This window comes from Vombatus ursinus, unplaced genomic scaffold (assembly GCF_900497805.2).
Source record: "Vombatus ursinus unplaced genomic scaffold, bare-nosed wombat genome assembly UNPS02000580.1, whole genome shotgun sequence".
NCBI lineage: Eukaryota > Metazoa > Chordata > Mammalia > Diprotodontia > Vombatidae > Vombatus > Vombatus ursinus.
In genome coordinates, this window is record NW_020940358.1 from 16,795,668 (window position 1) to 16,813,427 (window position 17,760).

Genomic DNA, 17,760 nt, shown 5'->3' on the forward strand with positions numbered 1-17,760 from the left:
AAATTAATTTTATTTTGATTTATCAACCATTACTTCCATCAGCTTTTGAGTTTTAAATTTTTCTCCCCCTCCCTCCACACCTTCCTCCCTAAGACAGGCATGGCAATCTGATATAGGCTATACATATACATTCCTCACATTAGTGATGTTGTAAATAAGAATTAGAATCAATAGGAGGAACCACCAGAAAGAGTAAACAAAACACAACAGAAAAAAAAGAAATAGCAAATAGTATGCTTCGATCTGGATTCAAACTCCATAGTTCTTTCTTTGGATGTGGATAGCTTTTTCCACCATGAGGCCTTTGGAGATGTCTTAGATCCTTGTATTGCTGAGAAGGATTAAGTCTATCAATATTAGTACCTGACTATGTTATTCCCTTCTTGAGCCAAATCTAATGAGAGTAAGGTTCGAACAATGCTCATCTCCCTCCCTTCTTTCCCTCTGCTGAGCCTTTTCCTATAATGTAATTTATCCTTGTCTGCCTCCTCCTTTCCTTTTCTCTCAGTACATTTTCTTAGTTAGATCAGATTAATCCACTTACTTGGATCCATTTAACCCATTTGATTAGATTTTTTTTTCATTACATCAAAGTCAACTTATACCCACCCCCTTTATGTATACCCCTTTAACATGATGTAATAACAATACAAGGCTTATAGGTGTCATTTTCCCTTGTAGGGATGTAAACATTTTGCCCTTACTAATAACGTTTCTTTCTGTCCCATTTACCTTTTTAAGTCTCTTGAGTCTTGTACTTGAAATTCAAATTTTCACATTTTCTTTAGTCTTTTTATCAGGAAGGTTTGGAAGTCCCCTATTTTGATATCCATCTCCTCCCTTCAAAAATCATGCTCATTTTCGCTGGGTAGTTGATCCTTGGTTGTAATCCAAGCTCCTTTGCCTTATGGAATATCATATTCTACTCCCTACAGTCTTTCAATGTAGAAGCTGCAAGGTCCTGTGTAATCCTGACTGTGGTTCCAGATTTAAATTGTTTCTTTCTGGCTGCTTGCAGTATTTTCTCTTTGGCCTGGTAATTTTTTAATGTGGCTACTTTGTGTTTTCAATTTGGGATCTCTTTCAGGAGGTGATTGGTAGATTCTTTCTATGGCTATTTTACCCTCTGGTTCTAGGACCTAAGGGCAGTTTTCCTTTATGATTTCCTGAAAGATACTGTCCAGGCTCTTTTTTTCATCGTGATTTTCAGGTGGACCAATAATTTTTAAATTGTCTCTACTGGATCGATTTTCCAGGTCAGTTGTTTTACCAATGAGGTATTTTACATTTTCATCTATTTTTTCATTCTTTCATTTTTGTTTGACTGATTCTTGCTCTCTCATAGTCATTAATTTGTTAATTTTTTTTCTTATAACTTCATCACTACAATATTAATATGAGGAGAGCCACATTTTTCAGAATAGGATGTGCTCTAATTAAATTATTCATCAAAGGTCCAAATGATTACTTAGTATGTAGAAATCCTTTCATGCTTAGATTCTTTGTTTTTCTTATCTATGAAAGAGAATAAAATGGAGATGAAGGATGAGTCCAAGCATGTCCTTGTCCTATAATTCATTCTTTTCCAAAATGCCCATGGGTCAATATACCAACCATAGATGATGTAACTATTGGTATCTAATTGTGTGTGTGTATATAATATATCCTAAACACATATGCGAATCTGTGTGTTGACAATTACAAAAGATCTCTAGTTATTCTGAGTAAATTTGAAAGGAAGAAGTAAAGGGAGCGTTTACTGAGTTTGGGACAATAGAAAGGGGGATCTAGTTGTAATGATTTTTAATGATCAAAGTCCAGCAAAATGTGTAGAGCTATATATTCTGCACATTACTTCAATTTATTTCTACAACTAATTAATTGTTTAGACTTATCAAATTAACATTTTGTGTACTTTAACTGCCCCCCTCTTCTAGGAAGGCCTCAGTCATGCTTCACTTCCCTCCCTGGTCTCAGGCCATTTTTTTGACCTATGGGCAGGGGCTATCTTTTTATATTTGTAGTTCTAGCACTTAGCATAGTGCTTGGCATATAATTGCTTAACAAATGTTCTTTCATTTATTCATACATTCAGTTCCACACAGGGATCATCTGTGTATGTTGCTTATTACCTTTATAAAAGTTCCCTTTCTCTAAGCTCCCAGAACAGTCTTCTGCACATAATATACACTTAATACTGAAAGGGAGAAAGGAAAAGAAAGAAAGAAAAGGGAGTAGAGGCCTAGCTGGAAGATCTATGGTCTTGGAATCAGAACTATGTTCAATTCCTGGCTACATTTACTAGCCTTCAAGTGACCTTGAAGCAAAGTCACTTCACTTGAGTTGCAGTATTCTGGTCTGTAAAATGGGACCAATGATAAATACCCTTTCACCAGGTTGTTGTGCTTTGCCTCATATTGCTACATAAGTGTGAATTTTTCCAAAAGTATAAAATCAAGCATCAGTAGGTCTTCTGTTAGGATATTTCCTCATTTGGGAGGCTTTTATAGTCCCTTTGCAAAAATTTTCTATAACAGTATTTTCCCAATGTCAAAGAATAATTTATACCTTCTCTAAGTAGTTTTCAAAAAACCCAAACTTCCCACATTATCAAGAAACTTGGGGGGCTTAAGAAATTACCCTAGAAAGAGAAAAATTACTATCTCCAAAAATCTGTAAGAACCAGCCTTAAATATTCTTAGCATTCTATAAGCTCAGCACTGAAAACATGTAAGATTATTTTTTATGTGGTATGATAAAAACAATGATTGCAAAAGTTAATTGTTCTAGGAAATTTCGTGGCTGTTCTTGGTAAGGTAGCCAGACTGAATTGGATACCTCAATAAATTGTTCATGAAATTATCTAACACCACAAACTGAGGTGTGCCTATGACAGCCTTTCCTAAAGACTTAGTTTAAAAAATAATGCATACATTCTAAGTATTTTTTTAAATTAAAGCTTGCTTCTTGGTGAAAGCTCTCATCTTCACCTTGCTCTGATCAGTCTAGTAACTAGTGCTAATACATACATCCAGGCCCTCGTACCTGAATGCTTATATATGAAGATCACTGTTTGGACCAACACCTTTAACTCAAGGATTATCTAGCATTCACTTTTAAATAAGCTACCTGAAGTAAGGATTCTAACCTGTATTTTCTTCAATTTGCCTTCCCTTTCCACCCTCATTCCCCTCACCTCCACTGGCACGAAGAGAAATAGCTGAAAATCTATGGTAAAAAAGACTGCACTAGGGAGCAGCTAGGTGGCACAGTGGATAGAACACCAGCCCTGAAGTCAGGAGGACCTGAGTTCAGATCCAGCCTCAGACCAAACACTTGACACTTACTAGCTGTGTGACTCTGGGCAAGTCACTTAACCCCAATTGCCAAAAAAAAAAAAAAAAAAAAAAAAGACAGCACTAGACAAGATGTTCTTTAAGGTCCCTTTCCATCTTTAATAATTCATCTATTTTTGTGCTGTTTGGTTTCCCCACTTTTAGCACATTAGTCATTTAGTGCTTTACATTGTTCCTTAGTTTTACAATCATTACTCAACTAGTCTACAAACAATATCTTTTTCTTTTTTTAAAGGCAATTGGGGTTAAGTGACTTGCCCATGGTCACAAAGCTAGTAAGTGACAAGTTTTGGTCTGAGGCTAGATTTGAACTCAGGTCCTCCTGACTCCAGGGCTGGTGCTCTATCCACTGCGCCACCTAGCTGCCCCCAAACAATGATATTTGAGCATCTTCTTGGAGATCAGACAAGGCAGTGAAGTAGAAAGATTAAGAGCTCTTCCCTCACATCTTCTCAACAAACACCAAGACAGCACAACAGATCAAATCCTGATCAGAAAATCCAAGGGAAAAAATCTGTTATTTTTCTGGCTCAGGTTGGCATAGGGAGAAAGGTATGGGGACACTTGGAGACCGGTGTCTAGCCAGGGGCACAGGTGGAGATTTCGTGTGGGCACTAAAGGAGGGTTTGACTGTGGCTATACACCAGGGCAGGAAGAGCTCCAACATCCAGCACATAAGGGCATGATGCTGTGCACAGAATAGGAATAGGTGTTAATCATACCCCAGAGCTGGGTCACAACTGTGCCTAAAGGTGATGGTCCAGTGCAAGGCATGGTCTCGTGCAAGGCATGGTCTCAGGCCCTTGGTTATGTACTGACCAAGTAGCAAGTAGACAAGCAGAGTAGGGTCTCAGTAATAGTTTTCAGCCTAGTCAAAAACCAAGACCAAAGTGAGGGTGAGGGCTATAGTTCAGTCATTCTGAACCTGTGGAGCTTCACAGCTGACTTTACAGTTGAGTTCAGCGGCAGTCTACTGGATCTCCAACCACGGGAAGTATCACAGATAGAAACCCATGTCAAGAACTTGTAGAGTTCAGACTAGAGTTCAAAAAAAGAGCTAAAATTATTTTATAAATGAGTGCACTAGAAGAAACAATGAAAGGAAATCAAAGTGTTGGTAGAAAATAAACAAGAGTTATGGAAAAAATAAATGGAATAAGAAGTAACACTTTGGTGCAAGAAACAGAAAATAAAGTATAAGGTATCAAGAATATCTGACCTAGAAAACAGATCAGGGAGAAATAATTTCAGAATCATTAGAAGACCTGAAAGGTATGGCACCCCTTTCCCCCCTGCAAAAAAAAAAAGAGCCTAAACATCTTATTTAAGGAAACTATTTTTTTTAAAAAATGCAAAAAGAAATCCCCAAATAAAAACTTCCAGGAATATTATAGCCCAAATCCAGAATTTCCAGGTCAAAGAAAAAAAAAAAACTTAAGCATTTTCTCTGTGGTAGCTATGTGCCTTCTCTTGAGCCTTGTCTGAGTACATAAGGACCATTCAACCACTGCTGTAATGAAGTACAATAGGTGAAATTTTGTATTTCTTAATAAATCCAATGTCATGGATGAGAATAAAAAGGTAATAGAAAAGGGTATAAAGCAAAGGCTAGGATAAAAGAAGAGGGTACAGAAAGGATGAAAGGGAAATGTAGGAAAACAATGAAAGAAAACTTGAACAGAGAAAAACAACCAGACAAGTGAACAGTGATAGGAAAATCTAAACATCAAAAAGAAGAGAGAACAGTTAAGAGTAAAAAAAGATTTTCTGAGAAGGTAGGCACATTTAACAGTAAAAAAAGCTCACCAAGAGAAAGACAGACAGATAAAGAACACAGTTGGTGGTCTGTCTGCAAAGACATAGAAAGCCATGAAGGCAGAAGACATTTAAAAATGCATTAAGGAGTGACAGGTTAAAAAAATAATACAAGCAGACATTCCTCTGCTGAAGGAATTCCAGATGCCTCTGTGATATGAGTATGACACTGAGCTCCTGGAAGTTATTCCAGTTGGACACAACCTGGTTCTACAGGTTCTATACCAAGCAGGAGAGACTTCAGTGTGGGCTTGAGCCACAGGCAACAAACCAGCCTAGATAACCAAGATTCATTGCCAGAAGGTTGGCCCCTCATGCATGAGTCATTTTGGTCACGGTAACCACAAAATCACCTAAAGTATGGAAGGACTTAGCTATCACCAGTGAAGCAGAACTTCCCACTATGATTCATTATATACATATTAGAGCTGAAAAAGACTCTAGGGACCATCTAGGCAACTGTCTTCATTTTATGGTAGGAAACTGAAACCTGAAGATATTATGTAACTTTGTGATATAACATTCCAGGCAAGCAAGGATTACAGTTCACATTCAGATCTCTATATTCCCAACCCCAATGTTCTTATGAAAAAGTCCATGTTTGGGGCAAGTCTCCTCTATTCTTTTTAAGAAAATTTGACATACATACATGTAGATCCTAATAATACATATCTAAAAGTAGTAAAAATACCAAAGAAATCTAGCTTCTACAATATTGGCCAACTGAATGTCAAATACAGAGAAGGCCTGGGTTTGGAACAGACACCAAGGGAATAGGAAAAGCATCAGCAATAAATTCATAACTGATGCTGAAATATAGAAACATTTAAATAATTCCTTCAAGGGACTGAGTTCAAAATAGAATCACACAATAAAACTTATTCTTCATATTCTAAAAAAAAATGTAACATGACATAACTTGGTTGGTTATTATTCAAGAGTTGAATGCTAGTATTAGGTGGTTTAAGTCATGATGCTGCATGTCACACAATATTCCCGGTACTCGTATAACTTCAGAACATCAGTATATTTAAAAATTCTTTAGTCAATCTGTATATTTAAAAATATATTGTAATCAGATTCGACAAAGCACATACATCTTTAAAAAGTGCAGACATACGAATCATTTTAATTCAAGAACATGTATAATTTATGAACCTGAACATTCAAATAAACTTGTTAGATGTTCAATGTGATCATCCAGTTCAAGTATTTATGCCCTAAGAGTGCAAGAATGAAGAAATATTATATCCTCTCCTTAAAGTCACCTTGTAAAGCAAAATTTTAAAAATAATTCAGAAATTCTAGATTCTGTTTTGCAATGTATTTGTTTCAAATCCTTCAGAACATCTATAGATCATATATAATTTACATATTTACACACCAAGATTTAAAACAAAACCTTGAGTTATCAAACTTGAGAACAGAAGGCAGTTTCTTAATGTGTAGTCTTTGGGAACCCTACTCCAATCCAAAAACAAGACCTTTGTGATTTCATGGCAATCCTCTATTACAAATGCTTTAAAAATAACTTAAGCCAATAATGTCTGAAATGATTTTTAAATGAGCACATTAGTGGTCTAGAAATACTACCATATCTACCAAAGCTGAATTTAAAACGAAAAACTATAACGTGTTACATATGTAGGGACTTTGTTCTCAAGTTATAATTCCTATAAGGTTAAGTTTGCCTATATTTATAAAATACTTTTTTGTCAAAAGCACTTTCCTGTGTCCCCACTTTGGTTTACTATCATTTAATCTTTGGGACAACCTAAACTGTAGCAATTACCTGGAAGACAGAATAGTGAGAAGCTCAAGATTAGTCTTTGATCTTGTTAAAGTTAACTAAGTTAGTAGAAATTGTCTTCAAAAGGTTTCAAGAAAAAGAGAACTGGTTAGTTAACTGCACAAATCTTTAAAGATAGGAGGTAGGTCTTATGTGCCTCAATGATGAAAACAGTTAAGATTCATGCTAAAAACAACTGAAAAACATCACTTAAAAGATTTCATGAGGAAGACCAATCAATGTTTGTAACTTACAGAGATTAATATAATCTCCTATGTCAAATTTTTAACTATATTCCAGATATTATTAAAATGTTGACTTCTCAGCTTGTAATCCACTGTCACATATCACAGCCTTGTTAAATATAGTATAAACACAGAGAAGCAAAAACTGAAGATAAAAGGATCACATGGGTGGCATTATTAAAAATCTATCTTAGGTAAAAACTAGTTGTAACGAAGTAAAAAATGTAATACTGAGGTATTGCAGATCTGAGTTTTATTACTGGAATAATATTTTTAGATAGAATTGCTATTTTTAAAAGAGGTCTTAAATATGGCACAATTATTTATTCTCAGAAATGCAGGACCACCAATGCACCAAATGCAGCTATCAAAATTGTTTTTTCCTAAAGTAATTCAATTTAATAGGATAACAGTGCATTAGGTGACAAATAAACCAAAAGAAAATTCTCGATGACAGACTGTTTCAAGAACTAGAAAAATGTAAAAATTTTTCCTTATAAAAAGGATTAACTATTGTGGCAAATGGTAAGTACTGTACTTACTGATGATCACACTGTAATAATCAGTGAATGTGGAACAACTGCATATATCTGCATTTCCAACTTTTTCCACCACGATTTTAAATCAAGGTAAAAAAAGAATTTTGTTACTAGTTCAGGAAGGCTCTAGTGTTGGCACCACAATTGCCATAAGATGGTACAATGAATTAAGAAATACTTTAAAAAGTTTTTATATATATATGTGTGTATATATATGTATATACTATATAAAGTAATAGGGCAGATTGGGGAGCAGGAGAGAAAAGAATAATATTCAAAGAAGGAATCTCTAATCTGTGGTTGATCTCCGATACCAAAACCGAGCCCTGAAGTCATCACTACAAGTCATGAAGCCAGGGTTGGTGGGAGAGTGTACTATACAACGAACAATATTATTGTGTCCCAGGGAAAGTAGATTTCTTCGTTCAGCTGTTCGTGAGTCCCAGCAGCAAAGACTAATTGTCCTTTCATCAGGAAGTAATACGTAATCTTCTGTGTGATTAAAGACTGCTTGAGTTCGATGTACTTGTCGCCCACTCAAACCAGCACCTGTAAAATATTAGAGTGTTTCGCTTTTGAAGATGTGTTAAGTTGCCACAAGATGAGTTTGTACATGATCAAAGTACTACAGCACTTTAATTTCATAAAAGCTCATCACCTCAAGATTCTAAATTGGAGTTGACAAGTTCTTCCAATTTCAACTGGCTACTTCAAATATTCTCATGGGACAAAAACATGTTTCAATTACATCAAAAAACAATTAGCTATTCACTGGAAAAAAGCGTTTTGTTTTAATGATATCTATAACTAAAAAAACAGTAAACATACATAACCAGAATGTATGGTACTAATGTACTTTAAAAAAATTGGCCAATTTAAGGAATACTAAACCCTGCTGGCTCAAAAAACTCATGAATGAATACCCAACTAGTAAAATGGCCTTAATACTTTGAAAATGGAAGGGATTTTAGAGATTATATGGTCCAACCTTATCTATAAGACAAAGCTCATAAAAGATATGTGATTACCAACAACTGAGAGTCCTATGCAGACACAGGGCAAGACCCTGCATGTATTTTATTAGAAAATAAGCAGAATTAAAGAATGAAATACTAATTACAGTATTATTTTAAATGTATGCTAGACAATTATTTCCACTATTTCTTCCATTGGTTATTTTTTTGATTCAAGACTAAAATAATTTTTCTAATTACTTTGTGTTACTTGTGTCTGCCATTTTCAAAGGCAACTCATGTCTTATTGGGTAAAAGTAAAGTTTTCAGTAAACTTAAGGTCCTATTTCAAAATTTCATATACTTTCTGGCTTCTTCTAATTGTTTTTATGGGAAGGAATCAGGGCACCACAAAGCTTTTGAAGCCTCACTCAGAGTCATTAGTTCTCTATCTGGAGGTGGATAGCATTTTTCATCATGGTCCTTTGAAATTGTCTTGGTTCATTGTCTTGATTAATCAGGTGATCCTATATGTAATCAATGGCATTCCTGGGTAAAGTGTGCTTCAGTCTAGTTTTGCTATGTACCAGTCGTGTGGCCTTAGGCAAATCACTTCATCTGTTTCCTCACTTATAAAATGGGTATCAATACAATCAGGGTGAGGCAAAATTGCCCACTAACACCTGTTATTTAATACTGTACTAGAAATGTTAGCTATACTAATAAGAGAAGAAAAAGAAATTAAAGGAATTAGAATAGGCAATGAGGAAACAAAACTATCACTCTTTAAAGATGATATATTATGCTTAGAAAATCCTAGAGAATCAACTAAAAAACTACTTGAAATTATTAACAACTTCAGCAAAGTTGCAAAATACAAAATAAACCATCAGCATTTCTATATATTACCAACAAAATCCAGAAAGAAGAGATAGAAAGAGAAATTCCATTTAAAATAACTGTAGACAATATAAAATACTTGGGAGTCTACCTTGCCAAGACAAACCCAGGAACTATGTGAACACAACTATAAAACGCTTTTCACACAAATAAAGTCAGATCTAACCAATTGGGAAAATATTAACTGTTTCTAGGGCTGTATCCCAAAGAGATCATACAAATGGGAAACAGACCCACACGTACAAAAATATTCATAGCAGCTCTTTTTGTGGTGGCAAAGAATTGGAAATTGAGAGGATGCCCATCAACTGGGGAATGACTGAACAAGTTGTGGTATATGAATGTAATGGAATACTATTGTGCTATAAGAAACTATGAGCAGGAAGACTTCAGAAAAACCTGGAAAGACTTGTATGGCCTGATGCCAAGTGAAGTAAACAGAACCAGGAGAAAGTTGTACACAGTAACAGCCATGTTATATGAAGACTAACATTGATAGACTTAGCCTAGCCTTTCTCAGCAATGCAAGGATCTAAGACATCTCCAAAGGTCTTATGATGGATATTGCTATCCACATCCAAAGAAAGAACTATGGAGTTTGAATCCAGATTGAAGTATACTATTTGCTATTTTTTTTCTTCTGTTTTCTTTTGTTTCCTCTTTCTGGTGGTTCCTCCTATTGGTTCTAATTCCTCTTTACATCACTAATGTGAAAATATGTTTAATAGGAATGTACATGTATAGCCTATATCAGATTGTGCACCATCTGAGGGATGGTGGAGGGAGGGAGAGGGGAAGAAATATTTAAAACTCAGAAGCTTATGGAAGTGATTGTTGATAAATCAAAATAAACTAATTTAAATAAAGAAATATATTAATTGTTCTTGGTAGGCTGAGCCAATATAATAAAAATGATGATTCTATCTAAATTAATCTATTTATTCAGTGCCATACCAATAAAACTTTTAAAAAATTGCTTTATCCAGCTAGAAAAAAATAACAATTCATCTAGAAGAACAAAAGCACAAGGATATCAAGGGAATCAGTGGAAAAAAAATCCGAAAGGTGGTCATCTCAAACTGTATTATAAAGTGGTAATTATCAAAAAAATATGTTACTGGCTAAGAAAGAGCGGTAGATCAGTGAAACAGATTAGGCACAAATTACATTATAATAAATGACCATAGTAATCTAGTATATGATAAGCCCAAAGATCCAAACTTTTGGAACAAAAACCAATTATGTGACAAAACTGCCAAGAAAACTGGAAAATGATGTGGGGGAAACTAGGTATAGACCAACATTTCACACTGTATACCAAGATAAAGTCAAAATGGGTACATGACTTAGACATAAAGGGTGATACTAGAAGTAAATTAAGAGAGCATGGAATAGTTTATCTGTCAGGTTTATGGTTAAGGGAAAAATTCAGGACCAAAGATGACATAGAGAACATTACAAAATGTAAAACTGATAATTTTGACTATATAAAATTTAAAAGTTTTTGCACAAACAAAACCAATGCAATCAAAATTGTAAGAAAAGTAGAAAACCAGGGGATGGGGAGGTGGGGGGGAATTTACAACAAATATCTCTGATAAAGGCCTCATTTCTCAAATATATAGAGAAGAGAGTCAAATTTATAAAAATATAAGTCATTCTCCAATTGATAAATGGTCAAAGGCCATGAAAAGGCAGTTTTCACAGCAGTTTTCACACCAAGAAAACAAAGCTATCTATAATCATATGAAAAAATGCTCTAAATTACTATCGATCAGAGAAATATAAATTAAAACTACTCTAAGGTACCACCTTACACCTATCAGACTAATATGACAAAAAAGGAAAATGTTGGATGTTGGAGGGGTGTAGGAAAACTTGGACACTAATGCGTTGTTGATGGAGTTGTGAACTGATCCAACCATTCTGGAGAGCAATTTGTAACTATGCCCAAAGAACTATAAAACTCTGCATACCCTTTGATCCAACAATACCACTGCTAGGTCTACATCCCAAAGACATCCAAAACAAGAGAAAAGTCCTATTTGTACAAAGATATTTATAGCAGCAATTTTTGTAGTGGATAAGAATTGGAAATCGAAGGGATGTCCATTAATTGGCGAATGACTAAACAAGCTGTGGTATATGTTTGTAATGGAATATCATTGTGCTATAAGAAATGACAAGCATGGGGCAGCTAGGTGGTGCAGTGGATAGAGCACCGGCCCTGAAGTCAGGAGGACCTAAGTTCAAATCTGGCCTCAGACCAAACACGTGACACTTACTAGCTGTGTGACCTTGGCCAAGTCACTTAACCCCGACTGCCTCACTAAAAAAAAAAAAAAGAAAAAGAAAAAGAAATGACAAGCAGGATGATCTCAGAAAAACCCGAAAAGACTTACATGAACTGATGCATAGTAAAGTGAACAGAGCCACATGAACACTGTACACAGTAACAGCAATACTGTTTGATGAAGAACTGTGACTGACTTAGCTATTCTCAGCAATACAATGATCCAAGACAATCCCAAAGGACTAATGATGAACCATACTATCTGTCTCCAGAGAAAGAACTGATGTTGTCTGAATACAGAAGCATGCTATTTTTCTTACTTTTCATTTTTTTTTAATTCAAGTCTTCTTGTACAAAATGACTAATATGGAAATATTTTACATGATTGCACATGTATAACCTATATCTGATTGCTTACCATCTCAGGAAGGATGGGATAGAATTTGAAACTCAAAACCTTAAATAAAAATGTTTTAAAACTCAAAATAAATAAATAAATAAATGAATGGATAAATAAATAAATAAAATGGGTATAATACTTGTACCAGGCAACTCAGGCTGCTGTGAGGCTTAAGCAAAATAATAAATATGAAAGCATTTTGAAACATTTAAAATACAAGACAAGTGTAAGGTAGTGATATTATATACTATTTTCACATACCTGTATATCTGACTAATGTTCGTCCTGTCGAAATCTCCCATAGTTTGGCTACAGAGTCCTTTCCACTTGAGAGAATATATTTCGAATTTTTGGAAAAAATTGCAGAGCAGACTTCAGCACCATCATGTGCCTTCTCAAAAGTAGTAATACAACGATTTGAGACACCATCCCATAATTTGATGCAGCCATCCTTACTACCAGTCACATACATGTTGGCACTAGGATTATAATTCACTGAACATATTGCATCAGTGTGTTGATCTTGAGGATTGCAAGATACAAAACATTGAAATGTATTGATATCATAAAGTCGAAGGGTTGGATGTTGGGTTCCAACAAGTATGAAGTCTCCAGAAGGATGAAATGAGATTGAACGTAACATTTCAGCTTCCTATTAAAGAGAACATTAGACTTATGTGACTAAGTGGCAGACAAACACGTTAATTATGGGAAATGTTGCTGTTAGAATGGAACTCATTAAACAATTTCTCCTAAGCACTACTGATTTAGGCAAAGGACTTTCCAACTGAGTAAACCGTATTATGTTACGGAAGTGGAAAGAGTTTTGGATCTGGAGCCAGAGGAATAAGCTTCAAATCTTGGCTCTGTCAATTGGTAGCTGTGTGATCTTTGGCAAATTATTTCACCTATGCACTTGTTTCCTTAACGATAAAATAATGGAGTTGGACTAGGTGACTTCTTAAATCCTTTCTAACTCTAAGTAAATAATCCAAACCTATTTGTTTCCTTAGCTGGTCCCAGAACTCCCCAAAATTTAAATATATGACTGTCAATCACTTTGAAAAGAAGTATCAGTGAATATTATGGCATTATTAACCTCTTATAACCACCGTTTCCAGATTAGGCACTGATGCTGTTTTTCAGAAAGAGTTTGATGGCTTCAAACGAACCAATTCTCTGGTCTCTTTGTAGCTAGGAACTTAGTTTATGGTTAAGTTTACAGTACATGGAAGGTGGGTTGGGATGGTGGTGGTAGATAGAATATTTTTGTAAGTCCATACCAAGGTTCCAACCTTCTTTTATTTCTTAAGGCTAGTTATTAATGATGATTCTCATCAGGATGCGGGAAAGTAAAATGCAAATGAATTTTTGTCATATTTTGCTGAACCTAAGTTATTAGGCTAGGCACTGTAGATAGCTTTTAGTTACCTAATCACTTGAGGGAAAATAAAGGATGTTTTATCATCAGTGTACTTAATATTTAAATATATGCACCCAAAACAAGTATCAAACATTTTTCAACCTGAATGTATTTGAAGGCTCTTTTGGCAGATGGTTTGGAATAATCAAACAACTTAAGAGTATAGTCCCTTGAACCTGATGCTAGAATTTGCTCCGTTGGGTGGAAAGCTAGACATGTAACTTCATCCACATGATCATATAGAGTTCTGATAACAGGATGATTTTCCATATTCTGCTGGGCAGTCTCATTCATCATGACCTAGAGGCAAAGGGGAAAAAAAAATCATATTCAGAAAAGTAGAGTGTATGTGTATATATACAAATACACATATAAATAGATTATATAATTTTAAAACATAACTATGAGGCAATATGACACCCTGTTTAGCACTGGCTCATTATTACTGGCCTTAAAAGTCAGGAAAACCTGGGTTCAAGCCACTTAATCTCAGTGGCAGCAGAGGTGTCAGTCTATTTTAGTAGATGGAGTTTCCTTACTAGGAGTTCCCTATATAAATAAAGCCACAAGTTCTATCCAAAAAAATAAAAACCATTATTTAAAATCTGCCTTAAATTATGGCTCCCAATCTGGTAAAAATATTATGACCATACCTCTATCGGCATAGCACTTTTTGCTAACATTCGTTCTGTATCCAGGATCTTTATTGAAGCATCAGCAGATCCAGTAGCTATTAACTGTCCATCTCTACTGTAAGTAGCCACACGGCATGGTCCTTTATGAGATGTGACATAGCAAGTTTCGTATTCTGAAGCTTCTGGGGACATGGTCTGAACATCTGCATCAAATTCTAGGTCAATCCCTGTGCCAGGAGCAACTGTATCTGAGCGTCCAATTGCATACTGAACAGCACTATCATCATTTTCCATTCCTAAAAGATAAAATTGAGGGAAAAAGAATATGTATTTCAAAACCCTAACTGAAACTTTGGGCTCCCAAACTGCAGGAATAAGAAGGACTATTGGCTGACAACCCAAGGGAATAAGGATAAAGAGAAAGCCAACAAGGAGAATAACACACCTGTAGTGAAATTATTTCTTCCTTCTCTAGAGCTCTTCTCTGATACTCCTGGTGCTGATGACTGGTAACAGTAGGTAGGAGACGTTTTGTCATTAAATCTGATTTATTGCCATTTACCATTGACATTTTGGAAGGTTTTTTTTGAAGGAAATGCAAACAACTTTCAGAAAGAATGCTGACCATTTAAATTTTCAGCAATTTCCTAAGGATATACTCAATTAAATACTTAGAACTCAAAATAATGTCAGCCACCATGATGGTAATGCTCCTGAGAAGTGCTTGCTTTTTTTCCAGCCTGTTTTCTTTTGCCCCTCCTTTGGAAGTCAGTTACAATGATCACCATCAAAGTAAGTTTAAAAAAAGCTACAGGAACTCAGTTCCCACAATATTCCTCAAGAAGAGTGATATTCTCTTATACCTGTTACACATCTAGAGAAATAAATCTACATTCAAAGGTGAATCTAAAAATCCATGCTCCAAATTGCAAGATACCTAGTTTGATGAGATGGAGGAGCTGTTCAGAGGGTGCACACACAGACTGAGGCTTGATTTCATTGATGAGACCATTAGCAATGTTGATATAGCCATCATAGAGCAGTTGGCTGATGATCAATTTATAGAGCTGCTGGCGATCTTTTAAGCTCACTTTTGTCCTGTACATTTTGGTGAAAAATAATCACCTCCTTTCACCTGCAAATGAAGACAGCCAAAAATTGAAAATGAACAATGATATATATGGTCTGTCTTTGTTTCACACGCTTAGTATATCACTCTGTATTAAGACTAGCCCACATTCCACATCTGCAAGGATGAGTAACCTCTGTAATACTGGGCACTAGACTCATCTCATGGTAATGACAGATAACTATAGAGAGGGGATTCTTAAATTAAAAAAAAAATCTCATAACTATATTTGAATATAATTGTTTTTCTCTGTAACCTTTTTTTAAATCTATTTTAAAACATTAATTTGAGGAGTCCATAGGCTTCACTAGACTGCTAAAAGGGTCTATGACAGAAAATAAGATTAGGAACTCCTGTTACATAGTTATACAAGAAAAATAGGGAGTTTTCCCCTTCCTTTAGGCAAAGTGTTAATGGGTAGGAATTTGGTCAGGTTCAGGTAGTGCTAAAGGGAAGCAAAAAGAAATGTGAAGATGGCCTGAGGCAGGAGATACCTGAGAAAGGGGAAAAAAGATGACATAGGACCATAGCAAGATGGAGGAAAATGGGAAAGATTTCTAGAGGATGGAACAAGACAGGAGAATGAGTGAATATGGGTTTTAATTTATGAAGAGGGAGACTAAGCTGATTTATGGCTGATATTTGAATGGCTTTGCCCATTGGTTCTTACTAATGAAAAAATTATGTCTGGTTTAGGGGTTTTGATTTTGGCAACCCTAGGTTGGTATATTTGGGCAGAGGAAGAATTAGAAGACCAGGATCCTAAGATCTTTCAGATCAGAAAATTAGGGCAGGAAGGATCATACTCATAAACTAGAGATGGAAAGGAAATCTATTGCCATCTAGACCAACCCCCACATTCTACAGATGAGGAAACAGGCCATAGAGATTAAGTGACTTGTCCAAGGCCCAGAGGGGACAGACAGTGGGCAGACTAGGCATTTGAACTCAGGTCTTCTGACTTCAAAACTGCAATTCTTTGTCCTGTGCTAAGCCGAGTTGGGGGCAGCTAGATGATGCAGTGGAATAGTCTTGGGCCTGAAGTCAAGACTCAACTTCATGAGTTTAAATCTGGTTTCAGACATTTACTGGCTGTGTGACCCTGGGCAAGTCACTTAACCCTATTTACTTCACTTTCCTCATCTGTAAAATGAGCTGGAGAAGGAAACGGCAAAACACTGCAGTATATTTGCCAAGAAAACTCGAAATGGGGTTGGACAGGACTGGGAGAAAAAAAACGACTGAACAACAAGAAAGCTGAGTTAGGAAGGGCCTTTGATAAATGCATCTCAATACGACTTTTTTTCTTTGTAATCTTATTTTACCCATTTAAAAAAAACATTATTTTGAGGAGTCATATGCCTCAATTTGCAGACAAGGAAGCATGACCCTTTTCTGGGCCAGCATCATGGCTCTCTCCTTACAGTTTTCTGTCACAAGCTAATAGGGTATAAACTATACTAAGTTTATGGCAGGGGCTTTTGTGTTTGTATACTCAGCACAAAATAGGCACTTAATAGACATCTGTCAAACTGATTTGAAGACAATGGGCCCAGGAAGAGGAAAGTGACTTGACAAAGGTCTCAGGACAGCTAGGAGGAGAACTCACAATCCCCACCTAGGTTTTCTGACCCCAATTCCTTTCCAGTGCACCATGAGGTCTGCCAGGCGTGCTGGGGGTTGCGATGCACCACTGAGAACGGACCTCCGTTCGCACATTAAAATAATTATGTGCCTCCCGCTAACTCAACTACTCCCCCCCCCCCCCCCCCCCCCCCCCCCCGGCTGGGGCCCCAGAGGCAAGGACAGCCAGGGTCCCTCCATCAGTGGGGAGGGCAAGGACCCGGGGGCGGGGGGAGGAGGATGAGGCAGGAAGGCTCGAAACACGCCGGGCGCGGGGGCAGCTGCCTCCAGCATCTCGCCGACCTTGCCGCTCTCGGATCCCCTCGCGCCTCCCCGCTCCGGACCAACCCTGGAGGGGCCCGGCTTCGGGCCTCTCAGGGCGCAGGCCTCGGCCCTGGCACGCCCCCTCAGACCGTTCCTCCTTCCAAGTAGCGCGCGTCCGACTCCAGACCGTCCCGCCGGCGTCGTGGACCTTCCACGCCCCTGGGTCACAAAGGCGGGGAGTCCAGCTCACAGTTAGGTGCCCGTACCTTGTCTCGGGAATCCGGTCAGCGGCCGCCCGCCTCCTGCAGCGCCAAGATCAGAGCCTGTAAAATGGTGGCAAAAAGCTTAAACGAGCCTCCCAGCACCGCCCCCACCACGGCGCATGCGTGCCGGCCG

The 17,760-nt window shown here is 36.9% G+C and overlaps 1 protein-coding gene across 2 annotated transcripts; it reads right to left on the reverse strand.

Moving 5' to 3' along the window:
* Positions 1-6,280: 6,280 nt before the first annotated feature.
* Positions 6,281-17,723, reverse strand: CSTF1 (cleavage stimulation factor subunit 1). 2 transcript variants are annotated; one of them, XM_027847616.1, is made up of 6 exons: positions 17,631-17,723; positions 15,286-15,483; positions 14,367-14,644; positions 13,816-14,013; positions 12,552-12,942; positions 6,281-8,293 (listed from the first exon to the last, which is right to left on the reverse strand). In XM_027847616.1, exons 2-6 carry the CDS (start codon positions 15,452-15,454, stop codon positions 8,034-8,036), a joined length of 1,296 nt encoding a protein of 431 aa, XP_027703417.1. In that variant the 5' UTR covers positions 15,455-15,483; positions 17,631-17,723; the 3' UTR covers positions 6,281-8,033. The 2 variants fall into 2 exon arrangements, with proteins under 2 accessions (XP_027703417.1, XP_027703425.1); XM_027847624.1 differs by lacking the exons at positions 15,286-15,483; positions 17,631-17,723 and adding an exon at positions 14,794-15,230.
* Between the last annotated feature and the right edge of the window lie 37 nt (positions 17,724-17,760).

Excerpts from the sequence above, each read along its gene's own strand:
- CSTF1 (XM_027847616.1), bottom strand. The coding sequence starts at position 15,454 with ATGTACAGGACAAAAGTGAGCTTAAAAGATCGCCAGCAGCTCTATAAA. Across the intron at positions 14,014-14,366 it reads AAAGTGCTATGCCGATAGAG|GTCATGATGAATGAGACTGC; the intron begins GTATGGTCATAA and ends CTTTGCCTCTAG. Across the intron at positions 8,294-12,551 it reads AACATTAGTCAGATATACAG|GTGCTGGTTTGAGTGGGCGA; the intron begins GTATGTGAAAAT and ends AATATTTTACAG.